The sequence below is a fragment of the Pseudonaja textilis genome, chromosome 1 (assembly GCF_049901715.1).
Source record: "Pseudonaja textilis isolate UNSWEBS1 chromosome 1, rPseTex1.2, whole genome shotgun sequence".
Classification (NCBI taxonomy): Eukaryota; Metazoa; Chordata; class Lepidosauria; order Squamata; family Elapidae; genus Pseudonaja; species Pseudonaja textilis.
Window position 1 is genome coordinate 267,753,615 of NC_141990.1, and position 27,559 is coordinate 267,781,173.

At 42.5% G+C, this 27,559-nt stretch overlaps 1 protein-coding gene across 2 annotated transcripts in view; it reads left to right on the forward strand.

The window, feature by feature from the left end:
- Positions 1-2,891: 2,891 nt before the first annotated feature.
- Positions 2,892-27,559, forward strand: part of TTC9 (tetratricopeptide repeat domain 9) — a 33,927-nt gene continuing 9,259 nt past the window's right edge. The window contains exon 1 of one of the 2 annotated variants that reach the window (XM_026703887.2): positions 2,892-3,823. In XM_026703887.2, coding sequence (XP_026559672.1) covers positions 3,397-3,823 — 427 coding nt within the window. In that variant the 5' untranslated portion in view covers positions 2,892-3,396. The remainder of the gene's footprint in view (positions 3,824-27,559) is intronic. The other variant, XM_087921725.1, reaches the window with a different exon arrangement.

Sequence of the window (27,559 nt, forward strand, 5' to 3'; positions counted from 1 at the left end):
GTGATCTAGTGGGACCCAGAAAAGTCCCGCCTTCTCCATGGTGGATCCCTCCCTGTGGAATATCATTCCCCAAGAAATAAGATTAGCCCTCACCTTGATACTTTTACGGAAAGCCCTGAAGACACAGTTCTGTCAGTGGGCCTGGGGATCCCAGGCTGAAATGGAGGCCATCAAGTGTTTGGTGTGATTGTGCCTGTGACTGCTGCTGAGGGGAGTGTTATAGGATTTTACATTGTGGAATCACTAAAGTTGCCTTGTGCGAATTGGGCACTCATATATATGTGTTTAAATAAATGTTTCCTATCTGCAGCAAGCTACCATTACTTTGGCTGGATTGTTCATGGCACCTATCTGACCTGGCTGCTATTAGACTTTCAAAGTTGGAATGGAAGTAGTTAGCAACTGATTGGGAGGCACCAGGAAATCTCAGATCTGTGAGCTAGACAGAAAGCTGAAAAAATATTTGGAAAAAAGGCAACTGTAAGCTGTACTCTTGCAAACAAAAAACAAAAAACACCCTCCAACAATATGCATGGGTTTGGCCATGGGCACCAGGAATGTGACTTGAAGGAAATTGTAGTTTTAATACCTGGTTTCAGATTTCGATTTTTGAACAAGCTCAAGTGGCCTGCTTCTTCGGGTGCAGCATGAAATCCTAAATTATGGGTTATAACACAACCCAGGAGAAAAACAAATATTTTTTGGAAGAAAGAACAGAATCAGATTATTTTGATCAGTTTATCCTTTGTGTGATGCCACAGTCAGTTCAGCCATTGTCAGCTGTATAAACCAGCCACTGTAATTTATTCAGTAAGTCACCTTTACATGAATATACAGTATTTGCTGGCTCTATAATTTCTTTGTGAGATGATACCTTAACTTTTGAGGGTTGTTTTAAAGTTTTTGAATTTTAATCACTGAGGTCTTTTTGATCTGAAAGGCAAATTAGGAAGATTTAAATATATACAGAGATACAGCCACCTATTAAACTGTATTATTTCTAAGTCATATTCATTCATCCAGTCATATTTAAAGTTACAATAAGTAAAAAAAAAAAAAAAGCTAACAAATATCTCCAAAACAAATCCTTTCTAGCAAATGTTATAGAGTCTAGGTAAGGTATTCTAGAAGCACAATCTTTTACTTGTTGGGGAATCAATTGAACTTGATGGGTATTTTCTGTAATGACAAATATTTTCCAGTTGACCTCACTTTATACCGGATGACCATGTTGGCTAGCGGTTGTGGAAATTAGGATCTAAGACACCTTCACACAATTAAACTGAGAAAATTAAGCCTGTGTGAATTAGATTTATCTCAAATTAATATAATGCTGGGTCTGTTTTATTGTGCCCCCTTTCCAAAGTTACTTCCTTCTAGGATGACGCCAAAAAAAAATCAATTATTTTATTATTAATTTTCAAGACAAAATGCACAATCCCCGGAAGACGTTATCTTTCCAAATGGAATGTTTTTGGGAATAGGATAATCATTTTTTACTTTAACTTCCCAAGCGTCACATTTTAGCCAGCATCTGCAATGGGTGATTTTACATTCATGGAGGAGAGAAGTATCACCTCTAAGCTTCATGCCTGCAGAATGGGCTCAGGGCTTCCTCAAATGCAGGTGATTAGACTAAATGGCTGTGGACATAGTGCCTATATAGGCCTGATGATTTGGGGAAAGTCATCCTATTTGACTCCTTAGTAAGAATGACAAGGCAGAAGACATCACTTGGAAGTTAGGAGAGGGAGAAATGTTCTTATGCACCCCTATTTTGAACATGAGACAATAATCCTTTTCCAAATGATCTGTTGTAGATCAGGTTGTTTTTAAGCAGCAATGGGGAAAGGGAAGAAATGCACTAAAGAAAGCATCTTCCAAACCACTGCTATAGGGGTAAGGGAGGGTAGAAGAAACCCAGGTGTGGATGATCCTCACCACAACCTCAGGCCCAAGTATCCCATTCTTCTGCCTTTTATTCTGCTGGGTTTTTTCTTCTTCTTCTTCCCGTTTACCCAGGATCTCCCTTCTGTTTCACCATCATTATAGCCTCTGCTCCAAGCTGTAAGCCCTGTACTGCGAACTGCCACCAGGTGAGCTTCACTAGCTACTGCTGTACTGTACAGTTAGTCCTTGAGTTATGACCGCAATTGAGCCGGAAATTTATGTTGCCAAGCAAAATATGTGTTAACAGAGCTTCACCCCATTTTACGACTTTTCTTGCCGCTGTTGTTAAGGGAATCCTTACCTTTGTTAAGCTAGCAACTAGTAATTCAGTGAATCTGGCTTCTTCCCCAATGGCTTTGCTTGTCAAAAGGTTGCAAAAGCTGATCCCAGGACAATCCCTGGTCAGACTTATGAAGGCAGTTGCTAAGCGTCTGAATTTTTATCACACGACCATTGGGGACGCTGCAACGGTCGTAAGTGTGCAAAATGGTCATACTCTCCTTTTTTTTTCTTCCAGAGCTAGATGTAACTTTGAATTTTCGGTTCCATGTGTGGAGAGTGAAGGATGTGTGTTTGTGTTTATTTTCATGACCATGGTCACTGTGTGCGCTGAAGATGGCGTTTGATTTCGTTGTACGAGGTGCAATGCCAATAAAAATAAAACTAAAATGAGCTTGTTGTTAAGCAGAAGACTACCTGTGTTTATATACAGGCGCTTAGGGGCCGGTCGCCCGTCCTTTCCCCGCCCAAGCGTTCCGATCCAGGATGCCTGTCCCTTTAAAAACCTACATACCTTGATCTCTCAGAGGCAAAGAGATGGTGGCTTCCCCCCTATTCCCCACCCAACGCCACCCCCAAATTCGAGGCGTGGCGCTCTGCTTTTCCCCCCTCTCTGCCTACGTCACCTGCTCTCCTCTTCACCCCCTGCGCTCCCCCCCCCCACCTCTTCCCATACGTCGCCCGGTGCCTTTAGAGCTGGACGGACGGAGAGCGGGCTGGGCAAGCGGTTGGGCTCCTTGCCCGCCCCTCCTCCCCTCCCTCCCTGCGTGCGGGCAGAATCTTCTGGGTTGGCACCAATCGCCCCTCGGCGAAATCCCCTCAGAAACAACGCCGCGGCGCGGGAACCAGCAGCCCCGCGCGCCCCGCGCGCCGGGAGGCAGGTCGGAGAGGAGGAAAGGAGGAGGAGGAGGAGGAGGCGGCGGTGCCCCGCTCTTGCCAGGGGGCGACTGGAGGATGGGAGCAAGGAGCCGCGCCGAGCCAAAGGGTGGCAGCAGCCCCAGCCAGCCGGGAGCTTGATTCCTCCGGCAGGGAGAAGGAGGGAGAAGAGGTGGCGGCGGCAGAGGCAGCGGCGGCTTCTCGCTCTCTGGCACCAGAGTCGGAGCTGCTGCTGCTGCTGCTGCTGCCGCCGCCGCCCTGAGAGCGAGGAGGAGCCAAGCAGCGGCTGGCATGGAGCGGAAGAGCCCCGCGACTGCGGGGAAGCCGAACCCGGGCAACCGGGCAGCAGGGGACGGGCACTGCGCCCAGGGTAGCGGCGGGGCAGCGGCGGGCGCCCAGCTTCGGAGTAGCGGCTGCGGCCAGCTCTCCGTTACTCCCGCCGCTTCTCCGGCTGCCGAGCCCGAGCAGCTGATCCGAAGAGCGCTGGACTTCAAAAGCCAAGGCGCTCAGTGCTACAAGGAGAAGAAGTGCCGGGAAGCCATCGGCAAGTATCACCGGGCGCTGCTCGAGCTGAAGGGGCTGTTGCTGGCCCAGGAAGACTCCGAGGAGGCCGCTTCGACCGCCTCGACCGCGGGGGCTGCCGGCCTGGGCAAACTCTCGGACGAGCAGAGGCAGTTGCTGGACAGCATCGAAATCGACTGTTACAACAGCCTGGCAGGTCGGGCGGACACTTTCGGGGTTTTGGCCCCGGGGGTGGGTGGGAGTGGGGGGAATGGTGAGCGGAGGGGCTGGGAAGGGAAGGTGGCGGGTGCGGAAGGCAGGCGTTTCGCTGCTCGCTCTCGCTCGCTCTCTCCCCCTCCCTCCCTCCCTCCCTCTCTCTCTCGCTGGCTTTCTCCCTCCCTCCCTCTCTTCCTCCCTCTCCCTCCCTCCTTCCCTCCCTCTCCCCCCTCTCGCTCGCTGGCTTTCTCCCTCCCTCCATCTCTCCCTCCCTCCCTCCCTCTCCCCCTCCTTCCCCCCTTTCTCTTTCCTCCCTCCCTCTTTCGCTGGCTCTCTCTCGCGCTGGCTCTCTCTCTCCCTCCCTCCCTCTCTCTTTCTCTCTTTCCTCCTTCCCTCTTTTGCTGGCTCTCTCTCGCGCGCGCTGGCTCTCTCCCTCTCTTTCCCTCCCTTCCTCCCTCTCTCTTTCTCTCTTTCCTCCCTCCCCCCTCCCTCTCTCTCTTTCTGGCTTGGAGCGCTCCGATCGCGCTTTGCGACTGAAGTTCGTCTGGGAAGCTGAAGGCAAAGGCAAGGGCTTGTGGGGCGGTGGGGAGATCGGAGATAGTTCTTCTCGCCGCAGTTGTATGTAAGTTTGATAGCGAGATCGAGTCAGGAAATAGGGACGATGACAACGACAGGTGTCATTCCCCCCTTCCTCCCGCCTCTCCCCCCTCAAACTCCGCCTTTCTGCAATGGGCTTGGAAACCTGTGTTGTTGTTGTTTTCCCCTCCCGAAATCGGATGCTGGGATTTGCTGCCCGCTGCCGTGGAGCCTGGAGACGGAAAAACATCCCAGATGTGTTTCGAAAGATTCCGTCTATCTAGCCGGAGAAGCGAATAAAGGCCGTATTTATTGAGGATGAATTGGCGTTCTCGGAGGCATACTTTGTAGGTTGCTTCTGTCGTTGCTCTGGTGTGTGTGTGTGTGTATGCGCGCGCGCGCGCGCGCGCTAACAGCTGAGAAACACATCTGCTGCAGTGCACCTTTCTACATCGCTAAATAACTAGGGCATAATAAATAGCCGTGGCTATGCATGAAACTTTAAATGGTTGGTTTCCTTGTCCCCAAGGCTCTTGCAAAGGGAAAAGGATAAAGGGGGCGGGGGGGGGGTCATTCTTGCGGCAGATTTCTCCCGGCATAAACTGTAATGAATGAGCACCAGTTCACCCGATTTGTGAAGTATTACTCTCGATAGCTAGTGCTACTAATCTCCCCCGTCTTCTAAAGAATCCGCAGGAAATGCTGATTGTGCTTGTGATGTCCACAAGCAGCAGAACTGCAATCAGTTAGTTGCTTTGTCTTTAACGTGTTGCAAGAGTCTGTTGTTTTCCTAGTTGAAATAGCAGGGTAACACGGTTGCCCTTCTAGAATTTGTCCCTAGGGGAAATATGTGTCCATGTATTCTGTGGGTAATGGTAAAATTAATACACACACACACACACACACACACACACACACACATACACCAGAGCAACTGAATGCTCTCTCTCTCTCTCTCTCTCTCTCTCTCTGTGTGTGTGTGTGTGTGTGTGTGTGTGTGTGTAAATAGCAGCACTGACCATGGCAGCACAAGAACAGGCATTAAGCACCAGATCCATACCCTAGAAGCAGGGATTTACCACATTAGATAGAACCCAAGGGGTAGATAAGTGTCTCTCAACCCTGGCAACTGAAGGATGTGAGGCCTTTAACTCCCAGAATTCCCCAGCCAGCCATCAAGGAGTTTCCACAGAAGGTCGTGGAGAATAAAAGGGTTAAGAATCTGTGGGAGTTTCGGATCCAGACAGACAGGCAGGAAAGTAGACAATCAACCAGACACTGTAGTAGTAGACAAATTAACAGACAAAGACCAGAAGAGAGCAGTAGTGATAGATGTAATTGTGCCAAATAACAACCACACCAGAAAGAAGAAGTCCGGGAAGTCTGAAAAGTGCCAGGCTCGAAGAAGGAACTAGAGGAGGTGAGGAAAGCCACAGCCAAAATGGTCCCACTGATGATAAAAGCACTTGGGGCGGTGACTCCAAAACTGGGAGAATGGCTCCAACAAAGGCTCACAGGAACAACATCAGAGCTCTTGATTCAGAAGAATGCAGTGCTAGGAACAGTTACTGCAACAGATACTGCACAGAACCTTCAAAACACTCAGGCCTTTGATAGAGGACCCAAGGCTGAAGAAGACACATACCACCCACAGGAGTGAGAAGGGAGTGTGTGTGTGTGTGTGTGTGTGTGTGTGTGTGTGTGTGTGTGTGTGTGTGTGTTGCAGTTGTTCAGAGTTGGCTGTTTATTTCCCTTTAGGGGAAAAGTAGAAGACCAAGGGGACTAAATAGAATAGAATACAATATTTTATTGGCCAAGTGTGATGGGACACACAAGAAATTTGTCTTGGTGTAAATACTCTCAGTATACATAAAAGAAAAGATACATTCGTCAAGAGTCAAGAATCATAAGGTACGACACTTAATGATAGTCATAGGGTACAATAAGCAATCAAATCATACTAGGAAACAGTCAAGTTACAGTCATACAGTTACAAGTGGGAGGGGATGGGTGAAAAGGAGTGATGAGAAGATTAACAATAATAGTAACGCAGACTTTGTAAATAGTTGAACAGGGTTGACCGGAATTATTTGTTTAGCAGAGTGATGGCTTTCGGGAAAAAACTCTTCTTGTGTCTAGTTATTCTGGTGTGCAGTGCTTTGTTTTGAGGGAAGGAGTTGAAACAGTTTATGTCCGGGATGTGAGGGGTCTCTAAATATTTTCACAGTCCTCTTTTTTACTTGTGAAGTTTACAGGTCCTCGATTGAAGGCAGGTGGGTAGTAATTGTTTTTTCTGCAGTCCTAGTTACTCTCTGAAGTCTATGTCTGTCCTGTTGGGTTGCAGAACCAAACCAGACAGTTATAGAGGTGCAGATGATAGACTCAATAAAAGTCAAATGTTTCATAAAAAAGAGGATGTATCTGAAGACAATCTATCCTAGGTGGTGGGAGTGGGGAGAGAGAAATGTTCCAGAAACTTTGTGGGGAGAAAGGAAGAGAAAGAGCAGCATTCATTATATCCACCTTGAAACACAGCAACTACAGTAGAGTAGCTGGATTTGTTTTGATTTTTCAAGAGCAATGTAATTAGGAGCCAGCAATTCTATGGCCTGATAATTTGATGATAATATCTTTGAAATGATCGATTGGTTCCCCAAAGATTGCAGCCCACAGATTGTTTTCCAAGACTTCTCTGCTTTTTCAGCTATCAATTATACAGCACTTTTTCCCTCCTCTGCCTGTTTCTTCTAGTTGTTTATCATCAGTTCAATAGTTTTCGCATTAATGTTATAATGGCTGGAGTTACCTCTTTCAGAAGTACTGATGCTGAAAAGTGATTTAACAGCATAGGTCTGGGTGGGCATGAAATATTCTTAATTTGATTTTAATGAGCAATTGGAATACTTTTTAAAGAATCCAGAAAAAAGACAGCCTACTTGCTTTTGACTATTATCTATGGCCGGTAACAACTAGAATGCTAGTATTTAAGTATCTGAGCTCTAAACTAGGAAGGTTCAAATTTCACCCATTCTAAATATTTGATGTGACCCCAACAACTTTGATTTTTTTCGTGTATCATGGGTAAGGAATCTATAACAGCCTGTTGTATGAACACAGCCTCTCAGTCTCTCAGTCAACACAATATTAGCATACTTTGCAGAATATCTGTAAAGTTTACTGAGATACATAAGGGAAACATTTTAATTTTTTTTTAAACAATCCAAGCCCTCTGAAAGAATGTTTTTCAACTTTGGCAACTTTTAAGATGTGTGGACTTCAGCTCCCAGAATTCCCTGGCCAGCATGACCCACCATTTATTGGGAAGGGAAGAGGTGTGAACGTGCATAAACTGAGCAACAGACTTAAGACAAAAGCATTGTTCAGAATATATTTTATTGGGATTAAATGGAATGTTATTGTCTCTTCTTTTGTTTGGATAGGTGCTAGCTTGTTTTTCAGCTTAGTAGTGTGTTGTATGAACCTGGCATTGTTCTATTAAACCATTGTTTATAGTTCTCAGTTTATTGTGGGTTTATTCAGCAAATGATGGCTAAGTAGACACTGTCTTACCATGTGGTATGAACACAGTCACTCTGGATGTAACTTTCATTATAGCCACTCAAATTTCTGTTCCATGTGTTCCATATTTCCCAAATATCAAGATTCAAGAATTACATAGCACTTTTGTATAATAGCAGAGCACTGCAATTTCATGAATTCATGAATGTTACTATCTACTCATTCTGTTTTCCTCCAATCTTATTGGCCTCCCAAGGCCTAGAGTAATGAATTCAATATATTTGCAATGCACCAGATTGGGGAAAGGGGGAGAGAGGTATATTTCTTTTTCAATAACCCTCCAGTGCTCCTCGACTTACACTGCTTAACCTAATTCTGAGGTGATGCATTTGTATGTTTCTCTCTGGGTGTCTGGGTGTGAGAAATACATTTGGAATGTACTCTTTTTGGCTTTGTTCCCATCATCCATGGGCTCCAAGCCTGCCTAGTGTCATATTATGTGTGTGTGTGTGTGTGTGTGTGTGTGTATCAGAGTGAGAAGCACAGAGCTGAAGACACAAGCCTGAAGATGATGAATGAGACTTCATCGAAACGTTGCCTAGATACTTCCAACCTTATGCGGGAGAAAACCCGAATAACCAAAGATCCACATACAAATACCCGCGAGAACCTCAGAAAATATATATATATGGATCTTTGGTTGTTCGGGTTTTCTCCCGCGTAAGATTCAAGTATCTAGGCAATGTTTCGATGAAGTCTCATTCATCATCTTCAGGCTTCTGTCTTCGGCTCTTGCTTCTCAGAGTGATGTGAGATTGCAGCTGCTTCTTCCTTTTAACTGCTAGTGGGGTGGGACTTGATTGGGTGGGGGCTTTTATATATATATATATATATATATATATATATATATATATATATATATATATATATATATATATATATATGAACTAAGAAGTCTCCCCCTTTCAAAAGATGACAAATGTCATGGAGGATGAGGAGAGGGGGTTCCTTATTTCCAATATGTACATAAATATTAATCATAAATGATGGTGACAGCCAAGATCAACAAAGAACCTGCCTCCAAGCAGTATAAAGACCACTAGAGTCTGCCAGGAGAGGTTAATCTAATAGCAGAGTTTGGACCTCGAGATCCCAGTGACAGATTCATAGCTTGGAAGCCCAGCCAGGAGCACAAACTCAGCCAGTTGTGCTGGTGAGGTGCTGCACCGTCTCTCAGCTTCTGCAGCATCTCTTTTTACACTATTGGGCCCATTCATCCTTTTTCTGAGTCGATCATCTTGATACGGATGGGAAGAAGCCAAGCCTCATCCTTTTCTGACTCAAGAGAAAAAAACCATTTCTTATATAGAGTCCTCCACACTCACTAAAAGTAGAACTGCAAGTGAGAATTATAGAATGGAGGCGTGGGAGAGCACGAGGGATGCTCTTCTGCTTGTAAGTCAAAATGTATGTTTTTCCATACATTTAAGGCAGGTTTTTTTTCCAACTTGGGAGGACTTGGGATGACAACTTCCATCATCCCCAACCATCCAGTCATGCTGACTAGGAATCATAGGAGTTAATAGATTAGCCCTGGTCAATACCTTGAAGTTGGAAAGCCTTCATTAAAGGCTGTACGCACTTCAGATATTTGGGCACCAACAGAGAGATCGTTGCTCCATGTTTCATTGTTGAAAACAACACGAACGAGGTTTATACAGAGGAATTGTTTTTGAAGCTGCTCAGATGACAAATGTTCTGACGCTTGTCAAATGACAGTATTTTGATCAGCAACAATTGTTTCAGGCATCCAAGTCGTGCCTCCAAGTTGCAATCAATGAACGGTGAATTTCCGTTGAAGCTACGATAATGCAGCTTTGAGACGCTCATAAAGGCAGCCTGTGCAACATTTAGCCTTTTTTAAAGACACATTTTAACAGATGCAGTAATTTTTTTTCCTCCAACCTACATTCTTAGCTGTGATTTGGAGAAAGATGATCAGGTGACATTAAATCTGCTTTTACTTGTACTTGTGCACATGTTCTAACATTGATTTGCTCATCCAAGTGTAATTCTGTATCATTTGGCAGAAGAAAGGGTGGCGAAGTTTGACATTCATTGGTTTGTTTCCATCTCACGTTGCACTTCAAGGCTTACATGGTGTTGTATAGATGCCAGGTCTTTACTATTAATAATTCAGTGGATGCTGAAATGCTCCCTAGTTTTGAAGAATAGATATTGCTAAATGAAAATATCTGCATGATCATCAGATTGGTGGTACCAATCAATCAGGACTGGAAGATAAATAGAGTTGAAAGGTTTACATAAAGAACTGGTTTGCTGAAAGAAACTAGCCAGGTATTCAAACTCTGCTTCAGAGTACAAACTATTTCTGATTCTTATAAGACTTCATTATTATAGGTTTAGTTGCTACACGTTGTATATATTTATTCAGATCTCACTACACAACATTTTGTGTGCTGGGTGAGTGGATGCAGTTATGTCCCTTAGGGTATTATCCTAGGCCTTACTATAATATAACACGGGCCCAGATCCAGGAACATCTAAAGGGAGTTTTAAGAAGTCAAGATGGATCACACATTCAAGACCCCCAACCCTTTTCTCATGCACCCACATATGAAAGGAAGTGTGACTTCAATAACAGTGAAAATAATGTTATTATGTGTATATGCTGCCTGACTCCCAGTGATGGGGTCACCATCTTCATTCGCATACGATCCCAGATACCTCTGTACAAACCTATGTAGAGATTTTATGGCAATCAAAAGAATTTCGCTGTGGAGAACGGCTGATGAGGACGAAGGCAATATTTCCTTGTAAGAGTAAACTGGTAGTGCATCATTTATCTTCTGTGTATGCATGCATATGCACAACATGCACATACACTCTAGCTATATATGTGCATGTATGTAAAATTTGCTTGTGCTGTGAATGGGATTTAGATAGGTACAGAACAGCATAATTACCCTTACCCTCTTAGCCCATCCACTAACCAATGAAACTTAGGTACATCTTGCAGATAATACAGTAGACTAAATTAACTTCTTTCAGTCAACAGTGCATAATTCATTTGCCTTGTGCCTCCTCCCCCATACCATATAAAATATAAGCATTACAAGTCTGTAACCTTTGTATTGCCAAAGCTACAGCACAGGGTCATTCAAATGGATAAGTTGAGCCCAAACGGGATTCGTAATTAGTGGTTCATTATGTAGTGAAAACCACGGTACTGGCTATGGGGATGCTGGGATGGCCTTAAATGCAAGCACTAATGATACAGTTGCTTTTTCAGTGCTGTTATTACTTCAAATTGTCATCAAATAAGATCTACCTGTATATAGTTTGATTCCCAAAATTCTGCAATTGAAAATGAATTGGCAGAGATTGTTGGCTTAGCATTTGGAATGATTATGGTCAGTTTAGAAACCCTGGATAGCATGTTTAGTATGACAAGATGCTTTTTGGCTTTGGATAAATTCTGAACATTGAATCATTCCATTCACTTTGGGAAGTTGGCTTTGACTTAACCTGATTATTAAGTGACTTGAGGGTAATAAATTATGACTTGAAAACCATCTAACTCACCCCCATCCTTTTATCTATTTATTTAGATAAAATTGTCAGTATCACTGGGAATCTTTGGTTGGATCCATAGAGTAGTCTCTTATGGGCTTTGTCAAATCTAGAATAGCTATCAAGTATTATGATTTATAAGAAAATCAAATTCTCTGCAGAGCTCTTTGGTCTGTAGATCAAATATCACAGCAGCTGCTTTCTGAAATGGTTAGATATTAAAAGAACGGTCACTCCTAAAAAATAAAATTCCATTATTTATGACCAAATGAGTTTGAAGCAGCTATTTAGCTGTGATGTCTTGACTGAATATAACCTTGAATTAGCAATGAACTTGATTTCCTTAAGCCTCCCTCTGAATGAATTTGTGAAATGGGGGTGGGTGGAGGTGTAGGAGCCTTGGCAAATCCTGGTGTTATAATGAAGCTGAACTTGATCATTCCTAGATCAGTAGGCTAGAACTGGATGCTCTTACTCATAATTGATGCATTTCCATAGGACTTAATAATGGATTGCTTTCACAGTTTGACATTTTTCTTTGTCATATTTATTTTTGAATCATATGCTTCTTAAATTGCCTTGAACTTTAAAGCAAACAGCTCTCTTTTAACTTCCTTTCTCCTGGCCCTTAAAAGTCTTTTTCAGTGAGTTGAATGTCACTTCAGCTGAGCTCAGTTCTTGGTGGTACCTGAGTGCATCCATGTGGTTGAGGTAATAACAGTAAAGAACAGGATGTCATTACCACACTCTGGGATGTTTTCTTCAAGTCCCTGCTATTTTTTCTTTTTTTGGGTGGCCACCCACCTAAATACTCCAGTATTGCTCAGCTCTTTCAAGAGCAGTCAAGGTCACCTGCTATGACAAAAAAATATTTCAAAGTTGGAGAACGGAATAGAATAGAATTCTTTATATAGAATAGAATCCTTTATTGGCCAAGTGTGATTGGACGCACAAGGAATTTGTCTTGGTGCAATATAGGGTAGGGTGATATATATTCTCTGAATCCCTTTCGTATCTTAAAAAAAAAAATCACAAAATAAGAGTTGGAATTGTATGGGCTAGCACAGTCTTACATCCACACATGCATTCCTCCACTGCGAGGGCTTTGGATAGCCTCAGGATCATCTCCTTGAATGCAGGAGCTGTCTGCCTGTTTGTACCTGTCCATTTCCTGCTTGTGAAAAACAAAGCTGGGGGCCACAATGGTGGAGGGAAGGGAGCCACAGCCTGCCTTGATTTGCTTGCCCATGCTATGAAATAAGGATGTATGTTGATCTGGAAAACCCTAGAGACGGTCTTTCAGTTTCGGCTCACGCCGAAGCGGTTAGTTATCATATTTGAGGCACCCATTATACCCGAGACTCCAAGCTTTCTGACCTGGTGAGCTCCTGTAGAATTCTGAGCTATTGTGGGAGGGGCTGTTACAGGGAGGCCTGCCAGTCCCAAAATCGTTGCCATGGGGAATAGAGCGTGAATTCGCAAAAGTGCTACCTGCACTGTTTTAGCCCACCTCCCGGAGAACACTACTTCCTACCCTACTTCTGCGCAGATGAGCCCTGTGGTAAATAAAGCACTGAGTTGTAGCCATTAATTTTAAGGCCCATTTGGACATAGAGGCCTTCTGAGAAAGAGGAGGCTGGAGGCTGATTCATATCTTTGCAGCGTGCAAAATTAATCTGAAAAAAATTAAACTGGATCAATTGTAATTAATTCATTAAGTTTTATGACCACCCTCAGAGTGAAATGACCAATTTAATTGACCATCCATCCCCAAATACTACACATCTGGAGCAAAATGAGGCAGAAACTCATCTAAATCAAGGGTGTCCAATCTTGACAACCTTAAGATTTGTGGATTTCAAGCCTCAAAATTCCTCAGCCGGCATGCTCTAAATTTGATCTGCAATCTACATGGTAATAAGTACTTCCCCACCCCATTTGGATTTTTGCATTTCTCTGAACATAAGATCTTTGTTTTGTTTCTCCCCACCCCACCCCACCCCCATCTCTATTAGCTCTCTTAAGAAAACTGATGTTATTACATTTTCCTCACAAAAGCCATAATAAGCCCATGTGGTTAGTGTATGGTTCACTGTGTTGTGTGAATGCAAAGAATTGGGTTGAGTAAGTGGGGCTCAGTTTCCCATGTGTAAGTCTTTTGTGCAGCATACCTATGTTCACCAAATAATTCATGCAAGAATATCAGTTATACCTTGTCAGGAAGGCAGTAATAAATGTATTTAAGCTGCCACAAGATTTTCTTCTTTTAAAGATAAAAGGCTTAGCTTTATAGCACCAAGAGGAGGCCTCCAGCTTTTTCCTTAAGTCTTACTAAAACCTGGAGCAGGACCCCATTTGTGGACAAGAATCAGAGGCAATCCACATAAATGTTCTTTTATTGCAATAACTAGAATCTATAAGAATTAGAAGGCTATAATTAACTATTCTTCCATTATCCAGCATCATCGTTGGAGTGGCTTGGTTCATAATTATCACACTGCCTAGATGTGAAGTGGGATTTTCATGCAGAGAGGATAACATTCCTAGCAGATTGTAAAATCTACATATCTATCTTTCTGTTCAATTGTAGCTAAATATGTCTCTCCCATTAAATATTTTGCAATCTTTAACTGCCCAAGTCAACTGCATGTCCCTGGGTAAAATTAGAGTAAACTCTGAGTAGCTAAGAAATTTTGGAATTTAAAGCAATGGTTCTGTCTAAGTCACTCCTATCAAATATGGCATTATGGAATCGTTCTGATCCAACCTTAGCAAGTAATGATAAGTTGCTTACTCGCATGTAAAAACAAGCCCCTTTTCAAACAGAGTAGGAATTATTTTATTCATGTGGATAAAAACAAAAATTAAACGTAATTAGTCCCAACAAACCTGGCCAAGAAATCCAAATTGCTTGCTGTATCCTAAAAGCGAACAGTTGTCTGCAGCCACTCCCAAACCCCTATTTATTTCCCAGCCAGGGAGGGGCTGGCTAACATCCACATCTGCTTTTGTTTGAGAGCTGGCTTATTGTTTTCCTTTGCTCTCCTCTCCTTTCCTCTCTGTGCATACACACATCTGGAATGGAGCCCCCCATCAGCTCAGACCCCAAAGACAGCTAGCGTCCCCACCTGGTGGAGGAGAGAAGGCCCGGGTCTGCCTGTGTCTCTGATGCTGTTTCCTGATCAGAGCCTTCCAAAGGCTCCAATGCTGGCCCAGGTTATCCCTCAATCTTCTCCTCGTCTGACTCTTCTGCTAGCTCTGCTGGCAGCTGACAGGCCACAACAGGAGTTTTCAGTCAATTTAATGGGAGAAAACCATTCTGTTTCTAGGATCAAAGATGGTCTTCTGCTACTTGGCCTCAGCTCAGAGGTTTTACGGACACGTCCAAGTCATTTTCTTGGCAAAAGTATGAAAGGGGTTTGCCATCACTGCCTTCCCAGTCTAGACTATAGTCACGTGTTTCTTGGTGGTCTCATAAATATTAGCCAAGGTTAGGCAGGTGCTGCAACCTCTTTAGACCTTTCTAGGATTAGTAACACTAAAGCTGAGATAACAGATAGAGTCCAACGTTACCATTCCTGTCAAAATAACATAAGTGGTAAGACTTTCCAAAATGTAAGCAGACCATTTCACACCAAACCAGCAGCATCTTCCCAAGCAGCTCTGACCACTTGCTGCAGTTTGTCACTCTTGATGTTTGCAGCTGGGTCTCCTGTTGTTACTGGCAAGATAGCTATTTTGATTAAAGAACAAAAAATGAAATTTCCATCAGAAGGAAAAAATGCTTGCGCTTTGTGGTGTCTTGGTGAAAAGCTGTTTGTTTACCCATTGGAATGATTGGAACACAACACGCAGCAGAGTCACTTGCAGTGCTACTCCCAAGACACCATCTGTGTAGATCCCTAGAGTATAGTAAACAAAGAGGACATCAGCCTGTTCTTGCCAAACATCTACAAGTCATTTTAAGCCTCTTCCCATTCTGTACTCTAAGTTCATATTGCAGTAAGGTAAAGGAAAAGGTTCCCCTCGCACATACGTGCTAATCATTTCCGGCTCTAGCGGGTAGTGCTCATCTCCATTACAAAGCCGAAGAGCAAGCACTGTACATTTCCGTGGTCATGTGACCGGCTTGACTAAATTCCAAAGGTGCACATAATGCTGCTACCTTCCCACCAAAGTGGTCCCTACTTTTCTACTGGCATGCTTTACATGCTTTCGAACTCCTAGGTTGACAGAAGCTGGGACAAGTGACGGGAGCTCACTTCATTACGAGGTGCCAGGGATTCGAACCGCCGAACTGGCAACCTTTCTGATCGACAAGCTCAGCGTCTTAGCTACCGAGCCACCACATCCCTTTATTGCAGTAGTTGTGCTTAAAGTCAAGAAAGCCTTTGCATCCTACATGGCTGAAAGCAGCATTCTGATATGAGGATTGTAAACCTGAATTTACATTTAGTTTCATGCAACTGGATTGTGGAAGGAGATGTGCCTTCTTCTAGCCCCCTAAAGCTATTTCTAGAAATTCTATACAGGCAGGGCAGGATTCTACTAAACACACTAAAGATAAAAAGCAGATACTTGATAGCTTTTAAGGACCTGAGCAGAGGCACCTACTATTTTGTAGGGCTTTTTTCAGGATCCTGTAGAAGTTGCCCCTCTGGGGAGAAGAGAAAACATTTCTATAAGTGTAGCATGTACCCAAATCTGTATCCAGCTTGCTGTGACAATTCATTTAAAATCTGATTCATTCCTATTAAAATCTGCTTAAATAGCTCTACTGTTGATGCTTCCCATCTGATGGAAAATTTAAAACAGGAGTAAGCAATCTTCAGGCTGAATGCTGAACTGCACCACTGAATTGGCCAAAATCTAAATTTTAATTTAACTTTAGTTGAATTAATGTTATTAAAATTAAATACAATTATCAGTTATTCCTCATATATTTAACCTCTTTTCCTTTCAGGTTCCTTTCAGCACCAAATTTTGGATCAGGTTTTAGGATTACTTTCAAGGTTACTTTGAGGAACAGCCTGTAGATTTACATCCCTCTTCAACAGCATGTAAACATATTACATTAGTTGTAGGTGCACGCATGTAGGTTTTCTTATAGAATTAGATAGATAAGTGGAATTTGAGACAGCAGGACTGAAGACTGCAACCTAATATCACTTCCCATGATCGAATCTATGCATTCAACCTTCTCACCCATGTCATGAGAACTAGCCTTCTCAAATTTACCTTTCCAGCTTAAAATCTGTCAGTTCGTATTTTTCAATGAATCCTGATATTTGTCAGGTGATGCATTTGTTAACCAGGATATATGAATGATTGGTGTGGTCCAAAAATCCCAAAACTCACACATTTGGTTCTGCTGTCTACCTAATGGAAACATGGAAGAAGCATCATCAACCCCAGAGCCATAAATAGAGTCTCCAATTAGATCCAGGAATCGGAAGTCATCACCAGCTGGTTTGAAAGTACCATCCATATTCCTGAATTGGCACCTGCCCTTCTCATTTAAGGAAAGAAGGATATTAAATATTACGCTACATTTCAGGATAAATCATCTTCTCACAGCAAACAATACAGTCATGCTAGATTTCACATTTAAAAAATAAATAAATTAAACCACACCATCTAAAACAGATAAAACAAATACATTTAACATCAAATGTAATACTGCAGCAGAGAAAATGGTGAGAGTCGTGTCAATCTTTCAAAACTGGAACAGAATGGCCTTTAGAACCTCTCCAAAATCCCCCAAAAGAATTGTGAAATCTTTCTGAGTTTGGAATCCCAGACATGCTATGCCAGTGATTTCTACTCCTTAGTCAACATTCAAACCTTCTTGCTGGTGGACCTAAGAACACAGTTATATCAGTGTGTGCACGTGCGTGTGTGTGTCTGTGTCTGTGTATGCACATGCATATGCATATGTGTGCCAGTTTGGTCTTGTGGTTAAGGCACCAGGCTAGAAAGCAGGAGGCTGTGAGTTCTAGTCCATGTCTAACTATGACAATCAGCTGGGTGACCTTGGGCCAATCACTTGCTTTGACCCCAACCAAAGTCACAAGATTGTTATTGTGGAAAAAATAGGAGGAGGAAGGTATATATGCTAATTCTCCACCTCAAGTTATTTGTAAAAGAAATAAATATGGCATGCAAATAAATATGCATGCATGCACATACTTTGTTAGATAATTAAAAATAATAAGAATAGCAGTGCAGACAAAAAAAACCCCCACAAATGCTAAATGCATCAATTATTATAAAATATTAAAAAACTGTATCATCTAAATGAACAATTACACTGTAAATGAACTGCATATAATGTTAAAAATATTGGAAAGGAAAGAAAGAATTGAGAGAAAAGGAGCTGGAAGTTTTGTGTAATAAAGAACTTCAGAAAAATTTACCATAATACTTGAAAATTTTCTTCCTTGCCCCTTTGTCAAAAGAAATTAATGATAAGCCGCATGTTATTAGCAGCTCATAGCTGCAATTTAAAGCAGACATCATCCTAATGTTAAATATGTGTTTTTTAAATTTCTTTCTCATATTTTTAAGCCACCCATTTCTCTCAAAGAGGGACTCTAGGCAGTGCACACAATGAAATACCAAAAGAGTAGTTATATATACTATATATATAAAAGTTAAAAATTTGAACAGGAGGCCAGAGGTTAAAATTACAGTAGTTAAAAGTTGGTGAAGGCAGAGCTTTCTGGGGACTAAACAGTCCCAATTCGTCTGAAATTGCCCCCTGATCCCATGTCCGCATTAATTGATCTCTTGATTCTGAACACAGGTTATGTGGTCAAGAAGAGTATAGCCTTATTCAGCAGGAAAGTTGTGTTCCAAGGTCATGCTCACTGTCTTATGCATTTTAAACCCAAAGTACTGGATAAATTATAACCATCATGGGATAAAGCCAAACTATGAGATTAAATGTTCTAATCATGACTTGCATGATCTCCAACAGCATGACAATTGTAAGTAATTCTTGTTAAGTATAATAAAAGGTAAAGGATTCTACTATCTAGCAGAGTCCAACTCTAGGGGGACCACTTCACAGGGTGGTTAGAGAAAATACTACAGATTATGTTTGCCAGCTTCAGTTACTTATAAAGCAATAAAGTGGGATAACACTGTAGTAAACAAACAAGTAAGTAAATAGTATATTTCTAATATACATGGAGGTATGTGTATATGTTTGCCCAAGTTTCCATGATGGATTTTGTGGTTATATTGCAGAACATCTGGAGCAGAAGCTGAGCAAGTCTCATTCCTTGAGCAGACTTTGGCTATGCAGTACATGAGGGTATCTGCTTCCCAATTAGTTATCTCAGTACTGTTTGCAAATGCAAAGTTCACTTGAAAATATCTGCAGATCTTGGACATCTTGCAGCATAAATGGCAGTGTAGAAATACTTCCTGACCTCCCTCTTGCTATCCATGCAAAGATGGCACATCCATTGTTTATTGCAGCTATTTATATCCTCTATAGATTCAAAGGCACCTCACTGAAACACCAATTAAGTGCACTCAACAATGAAAAATATATCATTTAAGCTCATTAGAACCACCCTTCTGAGCAATTGGTGGAAGATGTGCTGGGACAGGGCTAGGCAGAAGAAACCGTTCTGCTCTACCAAATACTTGACTTATTTTCTTCACCTGTCTCCCTCGTAAGTCTTGAATCCTTCACACATGGCAGTGGTGCCAGTTGGCCCATTGGAAGGGACCTGGAGAACAGCCAGCTGGAACAGGAAATGCTCTTTGGCCACCTGCCTCCTGCTACAGGTGAGGCATTATTTGAACTATATTTCAAAAGTGTTTCATCTAACTGTATCTATTTTTCAAATCCAGCAAATAAACTCCCTTTTATTAGAGGAATTTTTCCCCCTTGTATTACAATGCGAAGGAAAGTTTTGACCAAGGTCACTTTTTCTTCAATCCTTCATGGACCCTTTGTGATGACATTGTGGCACCCCAGGTGTCTGTGGATCACAGGTTGAGAACCACCGCCTTAGAGGAAGTAAATTATCTGAAATTATCTGGGCTTGGGTAGAAAGTGCACTGGTCATCTCGTGGTTGATCAATACTGGGATTCGAATACCTTCTCTTCTATTTGGACCTCTTGGCTTCTACAACCATCACCATGGTACCCTTCTGACTTCAAGGGCGGGAGATTGGGGACCCTGTTCTGTTCTACTCCTTCCTGAATGAGCAGTGCCACGTGTGATGGTTGGGGAGAGGTCACCCAAACAGATGCCTGCTTGTGGGTGCTGCAGGGTTCTTCTTTATCTCCCTGGCTACTTCACATCTATGCGAAGCTACTGGGGAGGTCATCCATTGGTTTGACTGTGGTGAAAAGAAAGAAACGAAGTCTCTGTAAGAAGGGGGTTTCTGGACAAACTATCTCTCCCAGTGATCATTCTGGAGAAAAGCCCTCCTCTTGAAGGAGCAAGTCCACTTGAGAGGTCTCTTAGAGTCAAAGTTATATATTTTTATTTAGTTATCAAATGTAGGAGTCATTCTTCAGATCTGTTCCTGAGACTTCCCAGACTCCTAGAGCACATTTAGTGTCTTTGGAGAGAAGCCTCTTTAGCAGGAAGGCCCATTTCTGCTGAGAGCCTACAAAAGGCAGAAGGATCTTTAGTGATGCTTGCTAAGAAAGAGCAGTAGGGAAGGAACAGAAGGGGAAACCACTGAATAAGCTTTCCCAGTTAGTGAAGGGGGAAAGCATAATGGACGTATGAAAAGAAAATGCTTCCAGAGGTTCAGAGCAGGCATATTGCTTTTGAAAGATAAAACCTGGGTTAAACATTACTGAGGTAATTAAAAGAGGAAACATTCCAGGGCTTTTAACCACTTGTTCAACAATAGCAACAAACAAAAGAAGGAATTTCCTATCTCTGATCACAGTGGAGAAGAAGATGGGATGCAGGCACATAAGATATTGAGCAAAGTGGTTTGTCCATGAATACAGAGAAATGTCTATCCACTGACTACTCTTTATTTTCTGGGATTTGTTTTTAAATGTACTTCTCAGTCTAGCTATGGTTTTACCTCCCATCCAAGTACTAACCAAGTCCAAAACCAGGAAAGGTCAGCCTGGAAAATAGGAGAAGAAAATTACAAATAATTTTCTGCAATTTGACTTATTATATTTAAACCTTCATTATACTATCTCTTAGCTATACTGGGCCTCAGAAACTTGATGAATTTATGTTCTGCATAAATTAATGAAATTCTGGCTTAGATTTCCTCCCCAAATCAGATCATGGATGGCAGCTGTGGAAAAATATTTGTGTGCATACTTGTATAAATGGGGCACTTCTTCACAGACAGACGTAATGACGTCATTTCCACTATTAGTAATTTTTGGGTGGGAGCAGTAGCAGAAAGGATATTTTGGCTGCAAGCTTAGAAACATTGCAGTAATCCTACAAAAAGGACACATAGCAGGGAAGTAATGCAGCTTTCATAGGAATACATGAAACTTCCTTACCTCAGAGCTGACCCTTAGAACTGTATTCCTAAATTGCTGCAGCTGGAGAATTGGCTTCCTTGAGAAATGAAGGAATTTTACAGTGAGATTGAAAATCATTATAGGGATCAACATGTTTCTGATACAGTAGTAATGGACACCAGGGAGAATTTCCATGACTTCATAAAAAAGATTTGATGAAGTTGCTGGGTCTAAATGATTGATCATAAGGATATACTGATCTCTGAAGGGAATCATAACTCAGTGTTTGGCGCTTGATTACAAACAGGTCCATATTCAATTTTTTTTATAACCTCCAAGTGACACTGAGAAAGGCTTCTGTCTGAAATCTTGCAGAACTGCTGTGACATTAGATGCCAATGGTTCTGGTTGGACTCGAGGTAACGGCTCTTCTCCCAAATGCTCATCTCCCAGAAGAATGTATAAAGAAAATTCTGTGCTAGGTGCATCAATGTTTTATTTCAGAATAAGGCCGCTTCTTGTGAGGCCGCAATTGTGAAGCCTTTTGCTGTCTTTTACTCTTCATGTTCCCAGTCATTTGTCTCTTTGCGGCACCGACCTTATATAAAGAGGTTGCTCTCTGACTGCAGCAGGCAAAATTCCTGGGCAAAGGGCAGCTGTTTATGCCATCGTACCTGTTATTTGATACATAAATATAGAACTACATTCTCAAGGCTGTCAAGGATTTTAGTTTCAGATTCGCACCTTAACAAGAAGGAAGTGTGGAGACAGGAAGAGACATGGGGGTGGATGACAGAAAGGAATGGCTGCCTTCATTTGAAGCTCCATGAGAAGCAAGGAGAGGAGAGGATATAGCTGATTTTTTAAAAGCTGGAGAGTTTATTGCTTTTGAAGGCCACGGGGAACACTTCCAATGTTCCAATCCTCTCTAAATCACGCTGGCTTAGAAATTCTGGGAGTTGAAGGGCACACATAGCATAAAGTTGCCCAGGGTGAGAAACTTTGCTCTGAAGCTGTATTCATCCAAAGAGGAGCTCCTGGTCCTACTGACTGTAGGTCGTCCTCAACTTACGACCACAATTGAGCCCAAAATTTATGTTTCTAAGTGAGAAATTTGTTAAGTGAGTTCTGCCCCATTTTACGTCTTTTCTTGCCACATTCGTTAAGTGAACCACTGCTGTTGTTAAATGAGTAACATGGTTGTTAAGTGAATCTGGCTTCCCCCATTGACTTTGCAATTAGTCAGAAGGCTGCAAAAGGGGACGACGTGATTCTGGGACGCTGCAAACCGTTATAAATGTGAGTCAAGCATCCAAATGTAAATCATGTGACCATGGAGATGCTGCAATTGTCATAAGTGCGAAAAAATTGTCCTTTTTTTAGTGCCCTCGTAACTTCAGAGAGTCACTAAATGACCTTTGCAAGTCAAGAATTCCCTGCGTGTGGTTCCCCAAACGAACCTTGGAAGCAAAGGAGCAAAAGGACCATGTGGTCTTTGGATAACCGTTTCCTGGCAAATCTCTCTCTTGACTGGGTCAACCCTGCTGGCTCTGTTTCTGCTCTCTCCCTTTGCCAGGAGGAAGGGGATGAATTCAGGGCCAAGCCTTTGCTCCGTGCCTTTTATGCATTTAAGATGTATTGCTTTGAATGGAAATGTCAGTCCGCAGATTTGTATTTGTTTGGGATGTCGTTGGTGAGGCTGCATTAGCCAAGAAGGAGAATTTAATCCTTAACCCCTCTGTCGCTGCCCTAATGAAAATCTGCCGCTTGTTGTCTGCGTTGGGAACAAATCCCCATTAGTGCTCTCTGTGATGTGTGACAAATTTCCCTCACATCTGACAAGTGCATGTAGAAGCAGGCGATGATGACTCTTTGTTGTTCAAAACAGAACTCAGGTGACCCGGGCCAATGACTGAAAAAGATTTTGCCGCAGCATTCAGGCATTTTCTTTCTTTTATCTGTCACACCCTTTTCCCAATCCCCACCCCCATCTGAAATTACCATCTGTAAGCAGCAGCCACTTTCTCTTGCTGCATAAGAGCACCGGCCCCTAAAATTATGCCTTTCTTTCACGACAGAGTCGATACTGATTTCCACGGATGCTCACAACAACAACGCCAGCACCTGTGGATGATATCCGGCTAACGTCCGTTGTATCTATCTTTCGTGAAATCAACAAGACTTGAATTCAAGGCTAACTTGTGCAATTGGTTTAATCGGAACATGCCTGAATTTTAATCAATGATAGTGGCTAATCAATATGATGTCAGAATCAGCGGCCGCGTAGCTTGGACCACAAATTGCTAGACAGTCAATTTAAATACAGGGAGAGAACGACAGGAAGTAAGATGCTGGACCAGGCAGATACTATGTCCAGCGGTGGGATTCAAATAATTTAACAACCGGTTCACCCAGGGTCAGGTTGGCTGTCATGGGATGTGCGGCCCAACCTGACCCTGGATGAACCGGTTGTTAAATCCCCCACCCTGCTCCCGCTATCAAAGTGGTCCCTGGGCACTATACTGCAATGGAGAAATAGGTAACAGAGCAGCCAGCAGAGGGGAGGAGGAGGAGGAGCAGGGCGAAGAAAGAGGGAAAGCGGCCTTCTCCTTCTCTCATGCCGGCCACTCCATTTCTCCATTGCAGCGCAGCACCCAGGATCCACTTTGATAGCCGTGTGTGTGTGTGTGTAATTTAACAACCGGTTTGCTGAACCAGCTGAATCCCACCACTGCTTCAGAGGTGGGATTCAGCAGGTTCTGACCAGTTCTGGAGAACCGGTAGCGGAAATTTGGAGTAGTTCGGAGAACCAGCAAATACCACCTCTGACTGGCCCTGCCCTCATCTCTTTTCTGCCTCCCGAGTCCCAGCTGATTGGCTGGGTCTGCTTTGGTTGCCCTGCACAGGAGAATGGAGCTGGAAAGCAGGTTAGTGGGGTGGGGAGAGAATGGGATTTTGTAGTAACTTTCTCCCAGGAGTGGGGAAAGAATGGAGATTTTTCAGTCTCCTCCCGCTAGAATGGGCTGGGAGTGGAGAGTTTGCAATATCTTTCTCCTGCCACATCCACCAAGCCACAGAACGGTCGTAAAAAAAATTGAACCCCATCACTGCACTAGTTATTTCTGCTTTGCAGGCTACTGTGAACGGATTGAGGGTACATTTGTGTATCGGACTTGATTTTGCAAGTCTGCATCATAATAGCAAAGGAAATATTCCTAAGCATATAGAGGTAGTCCTCAACTTACAACAGGGGTGGGATGCTACCGGTTCTGCCTGACTGTACAGAACCAGTAGCTATGAAGAGCAGCAGACACAGAACTGGTTCTGTGTCTGCTGCTGTTTGGCCCACCTGCCTGCCCGGGCTCTTACCTGACTTTTATTTCCTGGTTTTTCAACTTCAGCTGCTTTGCGAGGCACAGCTGAGGTTGAAAAAGCAGTAAAAAAGTGCTTTTTCAAACACTGCGCACCCATGCACAGCACTTTTCAGCTGTCCGAGCGGCACAGCTTATGGTGTAGTACGTGCAGATGCGCGCGCAAAACGTAACTACCGAACCGGTAGTAATGCCGGTTGAATCCCATCCCTGACTTACAACAGTCCATTTGGTGACTGTTCAAAGTTATGATGGCACTGAAAGAAGTGACTTATGACCGTTTTTCACTTGCATGACTGTTGCAGCATGCCCATGGTCATGTGATCAAAATTTGGATGTTTGGCAAGTAATTCATATTTATGACGGTTGCAGTGTCCCAGGGTCATGTGGACAACTTTTGCAACTTTCTGATAAGCAAAATCAATGGGGAAGCCAGATTCACTCAGCAACAGTGTTACTAACTTAACTACTGCAGCGATTCACTTAACAGCTGTGGCAAGAAAGGTCGTAAAATGGGGCAAAATTCATTTAACAAATGTTTCATTTAGCAACAGAAATTATGGGCTCAACTGTGGTCGGAGACTACCTGTACTACCACCTGAAGCAGAGTTAGAGCAGGTCCGGCTGCAGTTGATCAATCCCATTCCTTGATCAGGTCTAGGACAATTTTCCATGGCTAACTCACCATGGCTTATTCGCCACAGCCAACTTGCCATGGGACAACCCAGCCATAGCAGTTACAATAATATCAAAGAAATGGTGGGATAGAATCATTAAAGAAAAGATGCAAAAGGAGGGATAAAATGAAATGTGAATGACAAACTTGAAAATAATTTTAAAATAATGTTGAATAATTAAACTGAATTGTTGAATTGTCCCGTGGCCAGTTGGCGCATGGCAAATAGACCATGGTGAGTTGTCTTGCAGTGAGCTGGCCGTGGCGAATTGACAGTGGTGAGTTGGTCATGGTGAATTGGCTGTCATGAGTTGTCCCATTCTGTTACCAATGAGTGAATGGAAAAAGGACTTGGAGACAGGGTCATTTCCAGAAATTTCATTGAGGTGTCTGCTGTTATTGCATCTAGCCCTTAAAAGACAGACAGACAGACAGACACACAGAGAGAGACAGAGACAGAGACAGAGAGACAGAGACAGACAGACAGACAGATGATGGACCTAGCCAACTGGTCTATCACACACAGAGGGAGAGTTTTATATTATACATAAAACATTCCACAAGTACAAAAATTAATATTAAAAGACTGGAGGAGAACATAAGATAATGTGAACAATGGAGTCACCTCATTGAATACCATTCCCTTGCGATCCCCAAACCTGTTGACATAAGGTTTTAAAAGACTTCTGGGAGGTTGGCAGAGATGAAGCCAATCTCATCTAGAGGGGGTGATGTCCCACAGGACAGGTGCCACAGCAGAAAAGGGCTGTCTCCTGGGTTCCACCAGATGTGACTCCTTAGCAGATGGGACCCATAACATACGTCTTCTGCCAGACCTGATGACATGGGTAGGTGTAATTGGGGAGAGGAAGTCCATCTAATACTAACATTATGATGAAAGTGGAGGCCAATCCATGGCTTCTTATGTTGTCTCTCCCTTCAAGGCCAGGAATTTTTTCCATCTTGAAAAAGACAGTCCAGCTTATAAAAAAGTGAGAGCGGGGATCCTATGTCTGGCTTTGAACTAATCAATTCTACGGCTTTGTCACAGAGTAGTTCCATTGTGAAGCGAAAGAGAGAGTGTGTCTCTATTGGAAATGACATAAAATACGCAGAGAAAAGTGTAGAATTAACCCATTCTTGCTAGGCTGTGCCTGGCAAAAAAAAAAAATTCTCAATGCAGTCATAGGACAGAACATTTAATAACTATGTACTTTTGCTTGTGCATTTGTAAATCTGTATAATTGATGTGACTGTGTATTTTCAGTTCAGCAAAGGTACAACTTGCATAGAGTTTTTGTGAAAGAAAAACAAGCATGATAAGGAAAAGCTGAATCTCCTGCCGAACACGTGAGAAGAAAGAACATCATAAAGGTGTCTGAGAACAGACAAGATTGCTAGATTTTTGTCTGTTGACCTCATGCTGATAGCAGCTCTTTTCAGTCTTCTTATCATTCTGTAAATTGAAGATACCAGGACATGATGCAAGCAAAAGAATTTTTTTTTTTTACATACAGCCACAGTCCAGCCAATGAGTCACTACCCTGAACCTGTAAATGGTTTTCTGCACTGAAATAACCACAGTGCTTACATAGTGAGTTTGCATCTTCAGTGGGTGCAATGTATCCCTTAGTGACAAAGGGGCTGATGTGGGAAGGCCTGGTACAGATGGTCCCATGGTTTTACCAAATATTTTTAAACAAATTAGTCTCAGGCTTTCATTTGCAGTGTAAAAAAAGATAGAGAAGATATGCTAAACAATCCAAAGCACTATGCAGCAGCTTTATAACTTTTACAGGGATGTGCAGTTGGGCATGCAAATGTTACATATCAACTTTTCGTGTTCTATATATCTATATCTATATATCTATATATTTCTATCTCTATCTATCTATCTATCTATCTATCTATCTATCTATCTATCTATCTATCTAATCTATCTGGAGCTTCTGTATGAACAAGAGTCTTATTTCCATCTTGTGTGGATATTGATTACAGAGCATCTCTTCAGATTATAACAGAAGATGCAAACAGATCGTTGTGAATGGTTTTGAGTTAGAACATAAAGTGCAAGTGTTGAGTTAAAAGTATGCAATTGAAAGAGAAAATATTATTGGGTATTATGCATGATTTCATGTTAAGGACCCTTGCAGTTCAAGTATCCATATTTATTTTTCATAACACTATTCTTTTCTTTAGTTTAATATCTTTTAAGCTGCCCCATATAATTCAGCATTCTATGTATATGCTACACTTTGCATGCATGTGTATTATTTGATCATAGTTTGAATCCATTTGCCTGCCTGTACAAAGTTTGTTTCTTAGTGCATAGAGAATTCCTGGCTCATTTGTAACACAAACAAAGAAGTGGATACCCATCCATCCATACCACCTTTATTCAATTTCTAATTCCAGCATAAACAATTTCTGCTGAGATTAGAGATTGAAAAATGGGATCTATTAAATGAGAATACCATTTCCTAAGTTGCCTCCTTTTCATCCAACTCCACCTTCTTTCCCTTGTTGGTT